Here is a 19,354-nt window from a genome sequence, read left to right on the forward strand (position 1 = left end):
CTGGGACATCCACACCATCACTCCCAACATCATCCACATCCGCTGCCCTGAGGCCATACCTCTCCCGTTGGGGGTTATATCAACATTGCTGCACACCTAAACCACCGGCCTCAGCGGTCTGCCCTGCAGCGGCGGTTTCATAACCGCATTCAACGGGTGGCGTAGTCGGACACTAATACCATCATACCAATAACCGCCACTTAGTTTGACCACCCTGGGCGCGGACCGGGTCACCGCCACACGAAGACTACTACCCCCATCGGATCCGGCTCCGGGTATCCCCCGCGCGCCGCACTACAGCACTGGCCCAGGGGGTGAGTCACGTCCACCGCTGGGCGTACCACCATGAGAAACCACCGTTATCCCAAATGTTTGACCTGCACCTGGTGCAAAAATGTCTGCAACCGGAATCTTATACCCCGGCGCAGATCAGAGAGTAGTGATGGATCGATTTGTGCATTCCTTACCGAGGCTGGTACAGACTTGGGTTGCCCAGGGTGATCCCCGGAATGCTGAGGAACTGGTCGGACTACTTGAGAGGTACCAGGGGGTCGAGGGTTCCGTGGGAAAACAGCCCACTCCATATTGGGGGTCCCAGTCGGGGACGGAGGCCCAAAAGGGGGTGGGGCTTCCAAGGACCAAAGGGGGGGTGGTGCCCAAGGTCCCTGCGGGAGAGATTATTTGTTGGCGGTGTCACGGCCCAGGCCATGTTGCTGCCCTCTGAACAAATTGACTGTAGCCTGGGTTGTTGCTGTTCCTACTATGCCTACCCCACCTGCAGTATGAACTATCAGCCACAGTCATGTCCCGTGACCGTTAATGGGTTACTGGTGGCAGGACTCCTGGACTCAGGGAGTTTGGTGACTCTCATAAGGGCCACGCTCCCGCATCAGTTGATCCCCGGGAAAAACGTGGGTGTGCTTGCATACATGGGGACGCAAAGGATTACCCTATTGCCAGAGTGACAATAAACACTAACTGTGGAGCAGAGTCCCATGAGGTTGGGGTGGTTAGGGATCTGCTCCACCCAGTGATAATAGGGCAAGACTTCAGTCTGTTCTGGGACTTGTGGAGTAAAGCGGGGGTGCAAAGTGTCTCAACCGGGCGCCGGTTACACCATGATGCATCACCGTCGCAGTCAGAGGCAGATTACTTCCCCCTGTGTGTCCTTGCGGGGGACGAAGGCGAGGTGGTAACCACAGAGAATGAGTTTCTGAATTTGGGAGTGTCTGGGGGAAACTTTGGTACTGTGAAGATGCAGGATCTTACTTTGAAGTATGCCTTTAACAATGCATCTGTGATCAATGGGGTTTGCTCAAGAGCCGGGCCTGACACCAGGTTCCCATATTTTTCACTTAGTGGGGAGCTTCTTTATCGGGTCACTAATCCAAAAGGGGAAGTAATAAAGCAGTAGGTACTGCTGGGGCTCTATAGGCATAGAGTGTTATGCCTGGCCCATTCTCACATCTTGGGTGGGCATCTAGGGGTAGACAAGACTCGGGAGCGGGTCCTACAGAGGTTCTACTGGCCTGGATTGTAAACTACTGCCGGTCCTGTCCCACCTGTCATCTAACGACTCCTGTGTCCCATTTCCGCTGCCCCCTAGAGCCATTACCTATCATGGATTGCCATGGACCTTGTCGTGCCCCTGGTGAAATTTTCCTGGGGGCACCAATACATTCTGGTTGTATTGGACTATGCAACTTGGTATCCAGAAGTGGTACCATTAAGGAATTCCTCCGCCAGTGAGCAGGTGCATATTTTCTCCAGGACGGGTCTGCCAAATGAGATCCTGACAGACCAGGTTATGTCGAAGGTGACGAGGGAGTTGTGTAAGGCCCTCCAAATTACACAACTCCAAATGTCTGTATACCACCTGCAGACGGTAGAGCGTTTCAACAAGATCTTGAAGTCGATGTTGAAGAAAGTTGTGGAGAAGGATGGGTGACACTGGGATTGCCTGTTGCCATACCTGCTGTTCTCCATTAGCGAAGTTCCCCAGAGCTCTACAGGGTTCTTGCCATTTGAACGGCTATACGGACGACACCCTCTTCTGGACATAGCAAAGGAGACCTGGGAAGCAGAGGTTACACCTCACCGGCGTGTCATCAAGCATGTGGCCCAAATGCAGGACCGGATTGAAAGGGTGATGCCAATCGTGAAGGAGAGCCTTCTACAGGCACAAGAAGCCCAGGCGAGGGTCTACAATCGGGCAGCAAGGCTGAGACAATTCAGCCCGGGAGATTGGGTGTTAGTGTTGGTGCCCACTGTCGAGAGTAAGTTCCTGGCTAAATGGCAAGGGCAGTACAAAGTGGTTGAGAAGCTGAGAGAAGTTAATTACAAAGTCCACCAGCCGGGTAGAAGGAAGCCGTATCAGATCTACCACATCAACTTACTTAAGCCGTGGCGGGACAGGGAACGGGACAGGGAGCCGGTGGAAACTGTGTCTAGGGACCAATCCTGAAGCCAGGGTCGAGGAAGTCACAGTGGCAGAGACACGGTCACCGGCCCAAAAACAGTGCCGAGAACTCTTGCAGAGAAACAGAGACCTGTTCTCAGAATTGCCCGAATGTATGCACATTGTGGAGCATGACATCCTGATGCGTGCGGGTGAACCAGAGGCCATATAGAATTCCCGAAGCCCACTGCCAGGTGATCTCCAAGGAGGTGAAGAGAATGTTGAGCCTGGGCGTTATTGAGGAGTCTAAGAGGGACTGGTCCAGCCCGATTGTTCTTGTACCCAAACCGGACTGAGAATGGAGTTTCTGTAACGATTACAGGAAGCTAAACGACCTGTCCAAGTTTGACGCCTACCCGATGCCCCGGGTCGATGAGCTTATTGAGAAGCTGGGGTCTGCCAGGTGCATCACTACCCTGGACCTAACAAAAGGATACTGGAAAATTCGCCTGGCCCCAGGTGCCAAGGAGAAAATGGCCTACTCTACACCCGATGGGTGTTTTCATTACACTAGGATGCCGTTTGGGCTACAGGGAGCCCCAGCTACCTTCTAGAGGGCCATGGACCGGATCCTGGGCTCACATAAGAAATACGCTGCCACTAGATCACATTGTGATTTTCAGCCCAGATTGGGGAACCCACCTGCAGAAGGTCCAGGCAGTACTGGATGCATTGAGAAATGCCGGGTTTACCATAAACCCCAAAAAATGCGCTATAGGAAAGGAGGAGACAAAATACTTGGGCTACATGGTTGGAAGGGGCGAAATAAAACAGCAAATGAAACAGGTACGTGCCTTTCTGGGAATCGTGGGGTATTATCGACGATTTATCCCGAATTTCACCACAATAGCGGCACCCCTTAATGACCTACTTAGAGGTACGAAGACGGCGATGGCTAAGTGGTCTTCTGAGGCAGAGATAGCGTTCCAGGAGCTGAAACGCGCCCCAAGTAGCCAGCCGGTCTTGATAGCATCTGACTTCCATAAAGAGTTTGTGCTCCAGACGGATGCCTCAGACGTTGGCATAGTTGCCATCTTATCACAGGAGATAAATGGGGAGGAACACCCCATTTTGTACCTGAGCAGAAAACTCTCAGTTTGCGAAAAGAACTATGTATTGTGGAAAAGGAGTGCATGGCCGTTAAGTGGGCGGTTGACACCCTAAGGTACTACCTGTTGGGCTGCAAATTCAGACTAGTCTCAGACCATGCCTTCCTGAGATGGATGAGTGAAAGGATGTGGAAAAATGCCCGGGTGACCGGGTAGTTCCTGGCCCTCCAGGACTTTAGTTTTTTTGTGAAGCACAGGCCCGGGAAACTGCATGCTAATGCCGATGCCCTGCCCAGACTTCCCTGTCTAACGAGTGAAGGTGCTAAAACCCCCGGCTTTGGGCAGAGAGGGGAAATATATGACAATGTAATTGGCAGTATGTCAGAAGGGAAATATATTTCACGGAGTCTGTTAGCCTCAGTGATGTGAAACATGGAAGTTTCTCCTGCACATTAGGTGCAGAAAGGGTTAACGGACCAAGTCTACAAGGGCATGTTTTTAGTGGATGACGAAGTGCAGGGCGGGACTTCATCCACCATATCTCCAATCCAAGGAGTGGTCTGGGCTTTAAATAGCCAGCCTTGATACTCAGGTGTGTTCAGTGCTACCGATCTGATTTACTTAATAACTAAATCTACTTTTGAAATTCAAATTCATCACCTCATCCACCTCCCTCCCCTGGTTTCCCCTCCTCTTGTCCTTCTTTCTTCTTTATTCCTCTTCTTCTTTTTCTCTTTTATTAATACTTCGTGGATAATATTTTGAATATTCAAGTTCTCATTATATAATGTTATACTACTACTCTGATATTGTTATGCTCACGCCCGGACTGACTGGCGTGAACGTGGTTAGTGGTCCCACTGGGCCACGAACCAAGGAGTGCCTGGAGGGGCGTGACTAGGGGCCTCGCCAGATCCGACCACGAACACACGGCGGCTTAATCGACTCCGTGGTCTGAGGAGGGACGTGGGAGGTGGCCCAGGTGCTACTCCAGGTCAGACCCCGGTCACAGCTGTTGACCCACACAGGGGAATGCAAGAACGGGCAGGCACGGCTGGTATGCAGACAGGTGGGTACTGGCAGGAACGGCTGGTATGCAGACAGGCGGGTACTGGCAGGCACGGCTGGTATGCAGACAGGCGGGTACTGGCAGGCACGGCTGGTATGCAGACAGGCGGGTACTGGCAGGTAGGAACGCAGGCTGGATAGGGACCAGTACAGACTGGGATACAGGAACAGAGCCGCAGGTGCGGTGGACAAGCAGAGCAGAGCAAAACCGCAGGTGCGGTGGACAAGCAGCACAGAGCGAAACCGCAGGTGCCGTGGACAAGCAGCGCAGAGCGAAACCGCAGGTGCGGTGGACAAGCAGAGCAGAGCGAAACCGCAGGTGCGGTGGACAAGCAGAGCAGAGCGAAACCGCAGGTGCGGTGGACAAGCAGAGCAGAGCGAAACCGCAGGTGCGGTGGACAAGCAGAGCAGAGCGAAACCGCAGGTGCGGTGGACAAGCAGAGCAGAGCGAAACCGCAGGTGCGGTGGACAAGCAGAGCAGAGCGAAACCGCAGGTGCGGTGGACAAGCAGAGCAGAGCGAAACCGCAGGTGCGGTGGACAAGCAGAGCAGAGCGAAACCGCAGGTGCGGTGGACAAGCAGAGCAGAGCGAAACCGCAGGTGCGGTGGACAAGCAGAGCAGAGCGAAACCGCAGGTGCGGTGGACAAGCAGAGCAGAGCGAAACCGCAGGTGCGGTGGACAAGCAGAGCAGAGCGAAACCGCAGGTGCGGTGGACAAGCAGAGCAGAGCGAAACCGCAGGTGCGGTGGACAAGCAGAGAAGAGCGAAACCGCAGGTGCGGTGGACAAGCAGAGCAGAGCGAAACCGCAGGTGCGGTGGACAAGCAGAGCAGAGCGAAACCGCAGGTGCGTTGGACAAGCAGAGCAGAGCGAAACCGCAGGTGCGTTGGACAAGCAGAGCAGAGCGAAACCACAGGTGCGGTGGACAAGCAGAGCAAAGCAAAACCGCAGGTGCGGTGGACAAGCAGAGCAGAGCGAAACCGCAGGTGCGGTGGACAAGTAGAGCAGAGCAAAACTCCAGGTGCGGTGGACAAGCGAGGCAGAACTAAACCGCAGGTGCGATGGACAAACGAGGCAGAACAGAGCAGAGCGAAACCGCAGAGCAGAAGTTGCAGGCAGACAGGACAGGGCTCCGTTCACATGGAACAGACTGGGAAACACAGGAAGATAGCTAGAAAACAGGAGGTAGATACGGAGGCAGGGAAACGGGACAAGCAGAACCAGATACACACAAGGTACTTGCAATGAAGTAGCGAGTGGACACAAAACTCACAAACAGAAGTACAGAGACAACGAGTTGGAGTTAGGTGCAGGTTCAGACACTGCAGGAAAAGGGAAAGTTCGGACATAGAGACAAACAGGTAACGGGCTAGGACACAGTTCAGACAGGAACAAGATACAGGAACGAGCCTGGGAACTCAGCCCCCAGGGTGGTGGAGACAGACTAGAAGTCACAGATACAGGTAACGGGCCTGGGTATACAGCCCCCAGGGTGGCGGAAACAGACAAGATACAGGACAGGACCTGGCAACTCAGTTGCACAGAACACACTGAAAGAAAGTGTTGCTCAGGCACCTCCTACTGGGTGGAGGGGGTTTAAGTATCCAGTGACTCACAGCAATAGGCTGGGGACGCATTAGGAGTGCGCACACTGTAACTTTAAGAATCAGGCAGTAACCGCACCTGCCGCCCTAAGCAATCAGACAAGAGACATGCACACAGCAAGTACTGGAGCAAAGTGTGCAGCCTGGACTGATAGGTAAGGTGGCAGGTAAGGTGGCGGTCTTGCATGGTGGGAGATGGTAAGCCATGCCAGCACGCCGCCATAGATGTTACAGATATGATGTAACATTATACGACATCTTGTAGGATCTCATTATTTTTGCAGTTATGATTACTGATTCGTTTTACCTTTCTTTTTCTTTTCTGGTTGTTGTATAACTCACTTCAATAAAGATTATAAAAAGAAAATACATGATTGACATACAGGTGCCATTTTATATGCCAGTCTTGATGAAAAGTGAGCTGGAGTAAGATGCACCAAATTCATTAAGAGGCGTATGTAGCGCCCCGAGGGTTTGGTTGCTAGAGGGGTATTGCACCTCACCCAGAGGTGTGATATTCCACTCCCAGGTAAGGATGGAGTATGAACCAGGGCTCAGTAGCTGCATACACACACTCACCCCATTTCCGGGGGACAGCTCGACGGTGCTCCCATATAGTTGCAGGCTCAACTGACCATGTCCCTGGCTGGAGTGGGGAGAGAACCCAGTGATGTAAGAGCAGAAGGGGACGGTTTCTGGAGCATAGGAAGGAGCTCATTGGGTGCTGGTCACCTGAGCTCAGACACAGAGAAGCAGATAAAAGGTGGGGGCCATCTTAGGAATGAGTTCAGTCAGAGAAGTAGTCAGCCAGAGAGAGCTGACAGGGAGCTGAGGCTCAGCCTGAGCTCAGCTCCACGAGGCAGGCCTAGAGAAGAGGCCGGGGCCAGAGAGGAGAAGTGAAGAAGGAGAAGGAAGGAAGGAGAAGAGACAGAGGAGTAGAAAGGCTCCAGAAACAAGAAGGCAGAAGGGACCCTAAGAGAGTGCAGAACGGACAGCAACCGTTGCAACCCGCGTTATATCGGGTGAAGGGTCAGGCTATAGAAGGGTACCGGATTCCCAAGTTGGTGGAGGTAAATTATCCCTCAGCCAAGAACCGGAGGTCGTGATCATCTATTGGTGCGACCCCCCGCCAAACCTGCTAGGAAGGCACCATATAGGATAGCGGGAAGCGGAGGCCAACGTTTGCACGCAAAGGTCCGCGGTAGCTGGACAGAAGTTTGGTCACTGGTGGGGCACGAGAGGCCAGAGAAAGGACAGAAGGGGGTCCTGCGCCATACTCCTGAATTGCCTGGGGGTTGACCGAGCCCCTCACCTGGTGGACGCAGCACGGCTTGGGCAGTCATTGCTGACAGAAGTGACATGGATAACAACTGTGAGTAAAAACCGTGGACTGCATCATTGGACTCTGTGTGATTTCTGCTGCGCCTGCACCATCACCCCCAGCATCCACCTACATTGCCCTGAGGCTACACTCTTCCCGTGGGGAGTTGTCCTACCCCTGTGCTGCACTCTAACACCAGCCTCAGCGGTCTGCCTCGCAGCGGCGGTTATCCCTGACCGCAATCCACGGGTGGCGTAGTCGGACATTCATAACTCTACAAATAGACTGCCACAACATTTGGTCTGACCACCCTGAGCCACGGGATCGGGTTGCCACTAATACCCCCAGCATCGCACAGAAGCCCGGTTCCGGGTACCCCACGGCCCAGGGGGCGAGTCACGTACACCTTACAATGAATTTGGCGCATCTTTCAGCTATCATGCAAGTTCATTAGCATATCGCATGGGAGACTTATACAAGATATTTTTGGGGATATACAGGGGGAGTTAGAGGCTTATATACAGATTGATGGACTGCGGTAATAGACGAGTTAAAGGTGGTGGCTTTAGTTTACACATGGAAAACTTGGCGACAGGTTCCCTTTAATACAAATTAAAAAGCAGAAACAGGCAGACTAGTTCTAAGTGTAAGAAAGGCATAAACAAATTATAGTCGTAAGAAACAGACAAGTTATAGGCAAATTGCATATTTACATTTACGATAAATAATACTGCTTGACGTTTTTGTCACATCACTTTTTCCACTTCAGTAAAATCATCTATAAATATAGTAGTGTACACCCACACACACTGCCTTTTTTCACACTGTCAACACAGAATAAGTTACCGGTGTGAAGGTTCAGTGGATTACGTTGTACATGCTCTTCGGTGGTCATCTGCAGCTGGCTACACATATATGACTAAAAATAAAACGAACACACCCAGTAAGTTATACAAACATGAATTTTCACTTACACTAAATAATATTAATATAATCAACTATATACAAGTAATACCAACAGTGCGTTTCATTCCTTTACTACATTAACCTTTTTTTGTACCTTCTCTGTCTGTTGCAATATTCAGTGCATTTTTTGGCATGCAAGTAAAAGTGTCTTATTAGCTACTCTGTTTGTCTACAATCTGTGTGAAGAAATATGATCCTTCTTAAAAAAGCAAAGCAAAAGAAGAAAACAGTTCTTCAAGTGTATGACATTAGCCAATCAGGATGCAGGTTTTCCTTTCATTTTACAGTAAGCACAATATGTAGCGAGATTCTCTCCTCTGGGAAGTATTCACACGTTCGTGTTGCATCAATTTTTTTCACGGATACAAGTACCCATTATAATCTATAGTGCTATTCACATGTCCGTTTTTTTTCCAGCAACATGGATGACAAGGGCCAATGTAAATCTATGGATCCGTGAAAAATACGTACAGCACGTGGATGCCATCTGTGTACTGTACGTATTTTAAATACCACTCCAGAATTATTATTATTATTTTTTTAGCGCTGTAGTGGTGCAACTAATGTAAGTTCCCTGCCCCTCATATTATGCTTACCAGCCGCTGTCTTCAGCTCTTCCCGGCGTCATTCCGGTCCTGCGCCGCCATCTTTTGACCGCAACTTCTGACTGACTGGAAGTCAGAATTAATAGTTGCAAGCTCTCAATGCAAGTCTATAAGAGACTCATCCTGGCTCCCAAAATTGCACTGAACAGTGACTTCTGGCTCACCCTGGAGTGATCCGGCTGTGGACAGACCGGACTGGTGCCGATAAAAGACGAAGACAGCTGCTGGTATGTACAGTGCCTACAAGTAGTATTCAACCCCCTGCAGATTTAGCTGGTTGACACATGCGGAATTAACTTGGCATTGTGACATTTGTACTGTAGATCAGCCTGGAAGTGGGAAATGCACTGCAGCAAATTTTGTTCTTTTTTTGTTTGTTTTTTTAAAGCGTAAAAAGTTAATTCAGAGTGTCATTTATTATTCAACCCCTCAAACCACAAGAATTCTGTTTGGTCCCCCTAAAGTATTAAGAAGTAGTTCAGGCACCAAGAATAATGAACTTCACATGTGTGGATTAAAGATCTCTTTTGCCAGCCTTCTCTGACTATTTAAGACCCTCCCCAAACTTGTGAACAGCACTCAGACACGGTCAACATGGGAAAGACAAAGGAGCATTCCAAGGCCATCAGAGACAAGATCGTGGAGGGTCACAAGGCTGGCAAGGGGTACAAAACCCTTTCCAAGGAGTTGGGCCTACCTGTCTCCACTGTTGGGAGCATCATCCGTAAGTGGAAGGCTTATGGAACTACTGTTAGCCTTCCACGGCCAGGACAGCCTTTGAAAGTGTCCTCCCGTGCCGAGGCCAGGCTTGTCCGAAGAGTCAAGGCTAACCCAAGGACAACAAGGAAGGAGCTCCGGGAAGATCTCATGGCAGTGGTGACATTGGTTTCAGTCAATACCATAAGTAACGTACTCCACCGCAATGGTCTCCGTTCCAGACGAGCCCGTAAGGTACCTTTACTTTCAAAGCGTCATGTCAAGGCTCGTCTACAGTTTGCTCATGATCACTTGGAGGACTCTGAGACAGACTGGTTCAAGGTTCTATGGTCTGATGAGACCAAGATCGAGATCTTTGGTGCCAACCACACACGTGACGTTTGGAGACTGGATGGCACTGCATACGACCCCAAGAATACCATCCCTACAGTCAAGCATGGTGGTGGCAGCATCATGCTGTGGGGCTGTTTCTCTGTCAAGGGGCCTGGCCATCTGGTCCGCATCCATGGGAAGATGGATAGCACGGCCTACCTGGAGATTTTGGCCAAGAACCTCCGCTCCTCCATCAAGGATCTTAAGATGGGTCGTAATTTCATCTTCGAATAAGACAACGACCCAAAGCACACAGCCAAGAAAACCAAGGCCTGGTTCAATAGGGAAAAAGTCAAGGTGTTGGAGAGGCCTAGTCAGTCTCCTGACCTTAACCCAATTGAAAACTTGTGGAAGGAGCTCAAGAATAAAGTCCACATGAGACACCCAAAGAACCTAGATAACTTGGAGAAGATCTGCATGGAGGAGTGGGCCAAGATAACTCCACAGACCTGTGCCGGCCTGATCAGGTCTTATAAAAGACGATTATTAGCTGTAATTGCAAACAAGGGTTATTCCACAAAATATTAAACATAGGGGTTGTATAATAATTGACCCACACTTTTATGTTTAAAATTTAATAAAATTCAACTGAGCAACATAACTTTTTGGTTTGTAAGATTTATGCTTCTGTTCATAAAACCTACTCTCGTTTGCAGTTTGAAGGCTCTAACTTATTTGCATCTTATCAAACCAGCTAAATCTGCAGGGGGTTGAATACTACTTGTAGGCACTGTATATAGGAATAAATATAGTAAGCTGGAGATAGGATGATACTGTTAGTTAGAAGGGAGGTTGAAGCTTAATCCAATAGTGTGTAGGGTGTTAATACAAAAATATCAAATGAGGGTCAAGTGGGAACCCTTGGATAATTATACAATTTATATGGGAGGAGACACAATGTCTTACTGTTGGGAAGCTTTGGCTGCCACCATACCAGTAATAGAGGGCGCTGAGTGTCACTACTGTGGAGGGGGCATTGAATGTGGCTGGAAACCATCTCTCAGAGCTGAATGTAGCTCTCAAGGTAAGAAAGGTTGGGAACCGCTTCTCTAGTGCACCAGTCAGTATGACCACCTTAAAGGGAATCCGTCACCCTATCAGAGCGATTTGAGCTATTAATATGGGCATACAAGTTATAGACACCTGAAAGTAGTCATACCTGTATGCCTCATGGATGATGCCTTGTCCTGTAAAAATCATCTTTTATTGCTTTATGTTAACTAGTTCTTATAGGCTATGGGGCGTATGCTGCCCGAAAGATAACCCTGCCTCCTCGCTTCATTTTCCTATATTTCTCCTACCCTCTCTTCACTGTGTCCCTGTGATGTCAGGGGCATGGCTGGAATTCCCACGCCTGCGCTCCTCTTCACTGTTCCGCTTTTCTATGGGCATTGGCTTCACTTTTGTTCTGCACAAGCGCTGGAGAGTCACTGACTTCCAGTCCTTGTGTTCTCCGCCGCACAGAAAAGATGCAAATGACATGCTGACTATACTGAGCGGGAAGATGGAAGTCGGGTGTGTACCTTATTTTGCGTGCCGGAAAACACTAGGACTGGAAGTCACAGTGAATCTCTGGCAATTGCGCAGAACAAAAGTGAAGCCAATGCCCAAAGAAAGGCAGAACAGTGAAGTGGAGCGACAGCAGGCAGAATGCACAGGATTTCCAGCCGTGCACCTGACGTCATATAGGCATAGTGAAGAGAGGGGAAGAGAAATATAGGAAAATGAAGTGAGGAGGCAGGGTTATCTTACAGGCAACGTACGCCCTATAGCCTGTAAGAACTAGTTAACATAAAGAAATAAAAGATGAATTTTACAGAATAAGGCATCATCCATGAGGCATAAAGGTATGACTAGTTTCAGTTGTCAACCACCTGTATGCCCAAATTACATAGTAACATAGGTTGAATAAAGCCCCATTGGTCCATCTAGTTCAATCTTCCTCCCCCAATTGTACTCCCTACACTAACACTACACTAACTTACTAACTAACTGGGACTAGGCCTCACAAATGTATTATTATTACCATTTTTATAATTGCTGCTTTTTTACAATTAAAAATGAACCCGTTTACAATTTAATTAGTTTTATATTTTGTATTACTTTAGTGATTCTAATAAAGGAATTACTAAAATCCCTATGCCTTTATCTATTGATCCAAAAGAAGGCAAAAAAAAACCATGACACCTTTAGAAAATTAATAACTCAGATTTTGTGACAGATTCCCTTTAAGTGCAAGCTGGGGTTTCTCATAGTAACTTCAATACTCAGATTTAGGTGTTTACCTGGCTCTGTGTTATGTCACTGCTGGGCTGATCCTCAATGACTTCATAGCAGACAGAATAAGTGACTGTAGTTACCGGATAGTACCCTGAGAGCTGCTGCTCAGTGTGTGGATTTGGAATACCTTGTACTTTTCCTATACGCACATAAAACTTTGCTTTATTCTCTAGCACTTCTGCAAATAAAAAAAAAAATAATTCTATGGAGATGATATGATATTGTTAGAACAGAATTTGGACATAATACTTATTTTATGTAATATATCAGTGACAAATATAGCCCCCTTCTTTTCAATAATGGTCATAATAAACCTTCCATCCATGGATGTCAGTTTCTTAATCTGTTGATTATCAACTTTATGTGAAGCGCCAACCATAACCTCTCAGACACTGCTCAGAGAGGTGTACTGTTTTCCTTCACAGTAATTCTCCCATCTGAAAAGGGCCCACAAGTTCTGCTCAGGGTTGAGATCAGGTGAGGAAGGCCCCATGTCATTATTCTTTAATCTTTAAGGCCTTAACTGGAAGCCAAGCAGTTGAGATTTCGATGCACATGATGGAGCATTGTCCTGCATAAAAATCATGTTTTTTTGAAAGATGCAGACTTTTTCCTGTACCACTGCTTGTAGAAAGTTTCTTCTATTGTTGAGGAGAGCCATATGATCAAATACTTAATTAACCTCAAGACATAGGAGATTGAGAGAAAAGACCAATAAAGTGTATTATTTTACCTTACATAAGCTTGTTTAGATCAAAAGATGGCTGCGATTTCCTGTTTCATCACACCATGCTCTGGTATGCAAGATGGCGACTGGACCTATGACTACATCCTGTTGCACATGTGGCAAAGGTGGAGACTTTATTTATGACTACACCCTGTCATACAAGAAAGTTCTGGGAGGAAGCTGAATTCTATAGAAGGACTAACCAATCACAGAGCGACACGTCGTTTGGAGACACCCGAAAGAGACCACGCCCCCCTGATTACCTCATGGACAAACCCTGATGACCTCATGGATCCGCCCATGGACCTGCCCATTGCTCAATCTATTAACCAGTGAATACATCTGGTTACTCCCATTCTAGGGCTAACTGAGCCCCTTTACAGAGTTTATATAAGTCTATGTTCGGGTTGAATAAAGACACTTGGAGCTGTGCCATAGCTTATCAAGGAGAGCTTAGATCCGACTGTGTGTGTCTGATGTTATTCTTTCTTGCATGCACTTGATCATATCCATTAGAGCAGGAGCAGGCAACTAGTGAACATATCCAAGTGTTCACCCTAACATTTTTTGGTGCCCAACAGGGCCCAGCAGAGGAAGAAGCCCTACACCCTGAGAACCGGCGAGTGGAACGGCAGGACGCACTGAATACCCTGAGCCAGGAGACTGATCACCTCCTTAACCAAACACGGGAAGTCTGCTGATTTTTTATAATCTGTAGGTCTTTTCCTGTGTTCCCCGGGGTATCCTGTGCAGAATGCCTGACTGTGTCTGGTTTTCGAGATATCTGTAAGACAGCAGAAGGGTCTCTCCGCTGCTGGCCATTTAATTGCGGAAGAACAGTCACGTGCTCAGTTGCCTGCTGCCTGTTATGTGTCGTGTTGAGGGGAGATTGACTGGTATTAAAGGGAGCAAGTGTGATTTTTGAGGGGTGTCTGGAGAAGTAAAGGATATTGTCTGTGGTACAGTTCAAGTTTGTCGCCTGTGATACGATTTTCAGTTCTGGTGGAGAAAGTAGGGGTACTTAGCCTAGAGTGAGTGACTCGGCGTGGCCTAGAGTGAGTGACTCGGCCTGGTACCTAGTAAATTGAGTTTCGGCACGTAGCCTAGAGTGAGTGACTCGGTACGGGGCCTGATAATTGGATTAATACGAGGTGTTTTATTTTTACTTTTTTTTTTCATATTCGGAAATCAGACAGGGACCCCGTGGCAGGACGGAGACAGATAGAAAGTGTATGCTGCAGACTCAATTTTCCTTTAGAATCTCAGGTTTGAGTCATTCTCCCCCATCTTATTGTTTGTTTTGTGTTTGTTATCTTGGTCTATATAGAAAAAGATGGAGAAATGAATGCAGTTGTGCTGTATTGGCACTAAGCCAAATTCAGATGGCAAGACCAGTGTACATTAGTCGCGACTCGTGAAGGGAAAAGTCATGTTAAACAATGTAAAAAGCTTATGAAGTTGCTTGGAATGCCAGAAGGGGGGAGGTTACAGCCCCTGGAGTGGAAAATTGTCTTAAAAGAGCGAAAAGGTACTCTAGAAGATAATGGATTGTTGTCTACTGCTAGAGCATGGGAAAGAGTCTCTGAAAGTTTGTATAGAGAAAATTGGGTAGAAGAGGAAAGGAAAAAGGAGGACAGAGTTTTGAGTTATGTGTATTACAAAAATGTATCCTGTGATCGGCCATCGCCTTATAAGGGTGGTGATGGTGGCTCATTGCCATGTGTTGCTTCTGGCGGTGGCCATTTTGTGGATGGCACATGTGCTGTCTCCGGTGGCGGCCATCTTGGAATGTTGCCCCAGATCATACAAACTGAGCCATATCATCATGTAACTGACACAGATCTGGCTAAATCGAGTGAGGCAAAATCCAGGAATATACACATGACTTTCGGTGGTGAACATACTAGGCCAATGCTACACACCACAGGACCAGATCCTTTTTACTCAGTAACGATGACTAATGGCCAGTACTATACTCCTTCGGGAAGTGAAGAGGCTTTACCCATGTTCCCTGTCACAACGGTGTCCAGTGGGCCACCGACCCTTTCACCTAACACTCCCATCGTGAGCCCAGCTATTCTCCCACCTGGATTATCCACAGCACCAACCCTTTCCACTGTCACTTCCACTGGCAACTCAGCTGCACGTTCACACGAGTTACTTCAAACAGCGACCTCTCCTCCCAACACTTCCGCTACAACAGCACTCTCACGCAGTCTACTTGACTCTATTCCCAGTACCTCACAGCCTCTCTCGCAGCCGAGCACACACCTGTATGGAACGGTGGCCACTGAATCAAGGAGGGGCTCAATCTGGGGGGGGACACTAACATCACAGAAAGCACAAAGGGGAGGGAATGTTGGCAACCCAATCTTGAAAAAGAACTTCCTGCGGGACCCTTGTTAGTGGTGGAAAAGGGTGACATAACGACAATGGAAACGGACGCTATTGTTCTCTATCCAAGGGCTGGCAGCATTAACAACGGAGGTGTGGCTAGAGCTATAGTGGAAGCAGGAGGGGCGACTATTCAGAATGACAGTCAAATCATTGTTGAGTCGCATGGTTAGATAGCTGTTGGGGACATAGCGGTAACTAAATCTGGCAATCTTCCTTGTAGAATGATCATACACGCTGTGATCCCTACTTTTGACCCTATTCATCCACATGTCAGTGCTCGACAACTTCGCGCTGCAATAACTCGTATCTTAGAGTATGGGAATATTAGTGAGCAGATTGAGACCTTGACAATTCCTGCCATTGGTGTTGGCATCTTCGGGTTCCCTGTACATGCATGTGCAAGGGAGATTGTTGGAATTATAATGAACAAGTGTAGCCCCCCAAGCATTTGCTGCCTCTCCGAAATCAGGTTAATTAGTAATGAGGACAGGACTGTTAAAGCTTTTAAGACTGCCTACGTCACCTGGACTCCACCCCGTGATATTGGAGCTGCCCAAATAGAGCCCCTCATTCCAGGACTGTTACCTCCTCCTGCTCCTTACACACAAGGGATTACACCTGTACTTCCAGTGCCATCTCTACTCCCGCCTCAGGTGCCACCACCAACGGTGCCAACGCCCACGTCTCAGGAGCCCACCCTTTATGTCAAGTTTACACCCCAGCAAGCTGCTACTCTGTTGAACCAACTCCCAGATCCTGAGAAACAGCCGATGCCTTTCTATAGAAGCATGCTTCAAATCCAAAGGAATTACTCAGCCACATGGCAAGATCTCATTTCTCTGGCAAATCTTAAAGCAGGCGATGCATATTGGCCTGTTATGGACACTGCATTTAATGATGCCTCACTTGTCAGTGACACCACATGGGACTCTGGTGTTCAGTTCTGCCAACAACTTAATACATGGACCTCGGATAAGTTGGCTGATCAGTCAACATCTTTCAAGGATGTCACACAAGAACCAGGGGAATCGGTGGAGAGATATCATGCTCGTCTAACTCAAATGTTTAATGACCTTGGCTTCAGTAACCAAATAAAAGTTCAACGGACACTGGCTCTGAGGAAGCAATTTCAATCAATTAGACCTGAATATTCTACATTGGATCCTAAGGATGTCTTAACGATAGCCAAAGGATTCGAAAAAACTCTCCCTGAGAAATCTATGACAACCTCGAACAAAAAGACCCATATTCTATGGACTGATGTGCAACATCAAACCCAGAAACCTCCATCAACTCGTACCACAGATGTCTGCTTCAATTCTGGTAATTCGGGTCACCAAAGACGGGATTGTAAGGCCCCTCTTCAATGACGCAGATTCAGGAACCACAATGAGGATAATTGCAGATTCAACTATCCGCGACGCAATGACCAATGCAACGAACGACCACCACAAGCTTGGATACATCCAGATACCAATCACACCACTGCTCTGATGGATCTCAATATCCGATAGCTCAAGGGCAAGCCCGTGTCCACTACTTTGGCTTCTATGTCTGGTCCAATAGCCAAAGTAACTAGCAACGTTCAAGGCAAACCCTTACCGTTCCTTGTGGACACCGGTGCAGCCAGAAGTGTTATCAGATTACAGGACCTGCCTTTTCCCAATCTGATATCCTCAGAAGCTGTGACATGCGTGGTAGTAGATGGCAAGCCTACTTCTAACAAACTCACCCATAAAATACAGGTTGGACCATACGAAGGTGTTTTTATGTTGTGTTCCCCACTTGTCCTACTAACCTTCTGGGAGCAGACCTTCTTCAAAAGTTAAGAGAGCCATGGCCTATTCATCAGATGGTCTCACCATCACCATCACTGACCCGCGCGATCCGAGTGAAGAGTGTCAACTTCAAGCCGCACCTCTGATCATGATGATGGACGAAGCTGCTAACACCACCTCAAGTGTTTCGCCAGAAATTATGTCACAGGTCCCATCTACTCTATGGTCTTGCTGTACCTCCGGTATGGGTCATTCTTAAACCTGGAGCTCAACTCCCTAGTTTGCCCCAATACCCACTCAAATCTGCCCAGGAAGAGTCTTTGGGCACTCAAATCAAGGCTCTCCTGGAAAATGGGGCACTAGTCAAATGTAACTCTCTCCGTAACATGCCCTTGTTCCCAGTAAAGAAGAGGACATTAAAAGGAGAAGCCCCAAATTACTGTATGGTTCAAGATCTCCGAGCGGTTAACGCGGCAATTGTACTAGAAAGTCCCATTGTGCCCAATCCACATACATTGTTGCCAGAAATACCATCAGATGCAAAACGTTTCACTGTCATCGATCTGGCCAATGCTTTCTTCAGCGTACCACTACATCCAAAAGATTGGTACCTGTTTGCCTTCACTTACAGAGGATCACAATACACCTGGATGGTCTTACCACAAGGAGCACAGAACTCACCAAGTCATTTCTCTCAGGCCCTTGCCTCTTGTTTACGGCCGTGGAGAGAGACTAACCATCAAGTTGTCCTTCTTCAGTATGTGGATGATCTCCTACTATGTTGTCCGGATCAGGCGACAGCTGAAGAATCGAGTCTCAGTCTTCTCCTTCATCTTGCACAACAAAGCTGCAAGGTGTCCCTCAACAAAATCCAGTGGTGTCAGCCCAAAGTTGTGTTTTTAGGCCACTGTCTCTCTCCAAACCTGAAACACCTAATGGGTGAAAGGAAACTTGCTATTGAGACCGTTCCTCTACCAAAAGGACCTAAGCAATTACAAGCTTTTTTTTAGGACTTATTACATATTGTCGCCAATGGATTCCAGATGCCTCAAAGCTGATGCAACCGTTGTACAATGACCTCAAGACATCAGCTTTTCCACTACGTCCCAAATCCGTGGAAGCCTTCTACGCTCTTAAACAGGCCATACAGTCTGCACCAGCCCTTGGAATCCCAAATTATCAACTACCTTTTTACTTGTTTGTCAGTGAAGTAGCAGGTCATGCTTCCGGAGTCCTAGCAAAGAAACATGGGGGGAAGAACAAGACCCATCGGCTATTACTCTGCCCAACTCGGTGTCTTAAGCTTCCCATTACTCTGGACTTGGTGTCTTAAGCTTCCCCGACTTGTCTCAGAGCCGTACATGCTGCACATATGCTTCTGGACAAAACTTCTCATATCATCTTAGGACATCCAGTTCTCTTAATGGCTCCACACGACATAAAAGCTATTCTTGACCAAACTCAACCTAAACACCTGTCGCTGCAGCGTCATATGAGACTCCAATGTTCTCTCTTGATTCCGGATAATGTCACTCTTGTCTGCTGCACCATCCTCAACCCGCCCACCCTACTTCCTCTTTCTAGGAGGGATGTGGATGATACTGATGCTCTCGGTTTACACACTCAGAGAATCATGATTGTCTCGAACAGATGCAGGAAGAAGCAGCCTCCAAGAGAAATGTGTCTGAAGACGCACTCCTGCATGCTGACCTGACGTTCTTCACCGATGGTTCCAGATTTTCAGATGAAACAGGAAGATTCCATACGGGATATTCCGTGGTTACACATGACCAGGTCTTCTCAGCCGGATCCCTACCACCGCACATGTCTGCACAAAAGCGGAACTTAAGGCTTTGACATTGGCCAACATCTACACGGATTCAACATATGCTTTCGGAGTGGCTCATGACTTCGGCACTATCTGGGCAGCCAGAGGATACCTAACGTCCAGTAGAACTCCTGTAAAGCATGCTGCTGCCATGCAAGAACTTGTGGGCGCTCTAGATCTACCTTC

At 48.0% G+C, this 19,354-nt stretch overlaps 1 protein-coding gene across 1 annotated transcript in view; it reads right to left on the minus strand.

The window, feature by feature from the left end:
* LRRC43 (leucine rich repeat containing 43) overlaps positions 1 to 19,354 on the minus strand; it is an 89,886-nt gene that overhangs the window by 55,136 nt on the left and 15,396 nt on the right. The window contains exons 5-6 of the mRNA XM_073677448.1: positions 12,444 to 12,616; positions 8,345 to 8,417 (exon numbers count right to left, since the gene is read on the minus strand). Coding sequence (XP_073533549.1) covers positions 8,345 to 8,417; positions 12,444 to 12,616 — 246 coding nt within the window. The remainder of the gene's footprint in view (positions 1 to 8,344; positions 8,418 to 12,443; positions 12,617 to 19,354) is intronic.

This window comes from Phyllobates terribilis, unplaced genomic scaffold (assembly GCF_046119375.1).
Source record: "Phyllobates terribilis strain yellow unplaced genomic scaffold, ASM4611937v1 Scaffold_1__5_contigs__length_1240528914, whole genome shotgun sequence".
Lineage (NCBI taxonomy): Eukaryota > Metazoa > Chordata > Amphibia > Anura > Dendrobatidae > Phyllobates > Phyllobates terribilis.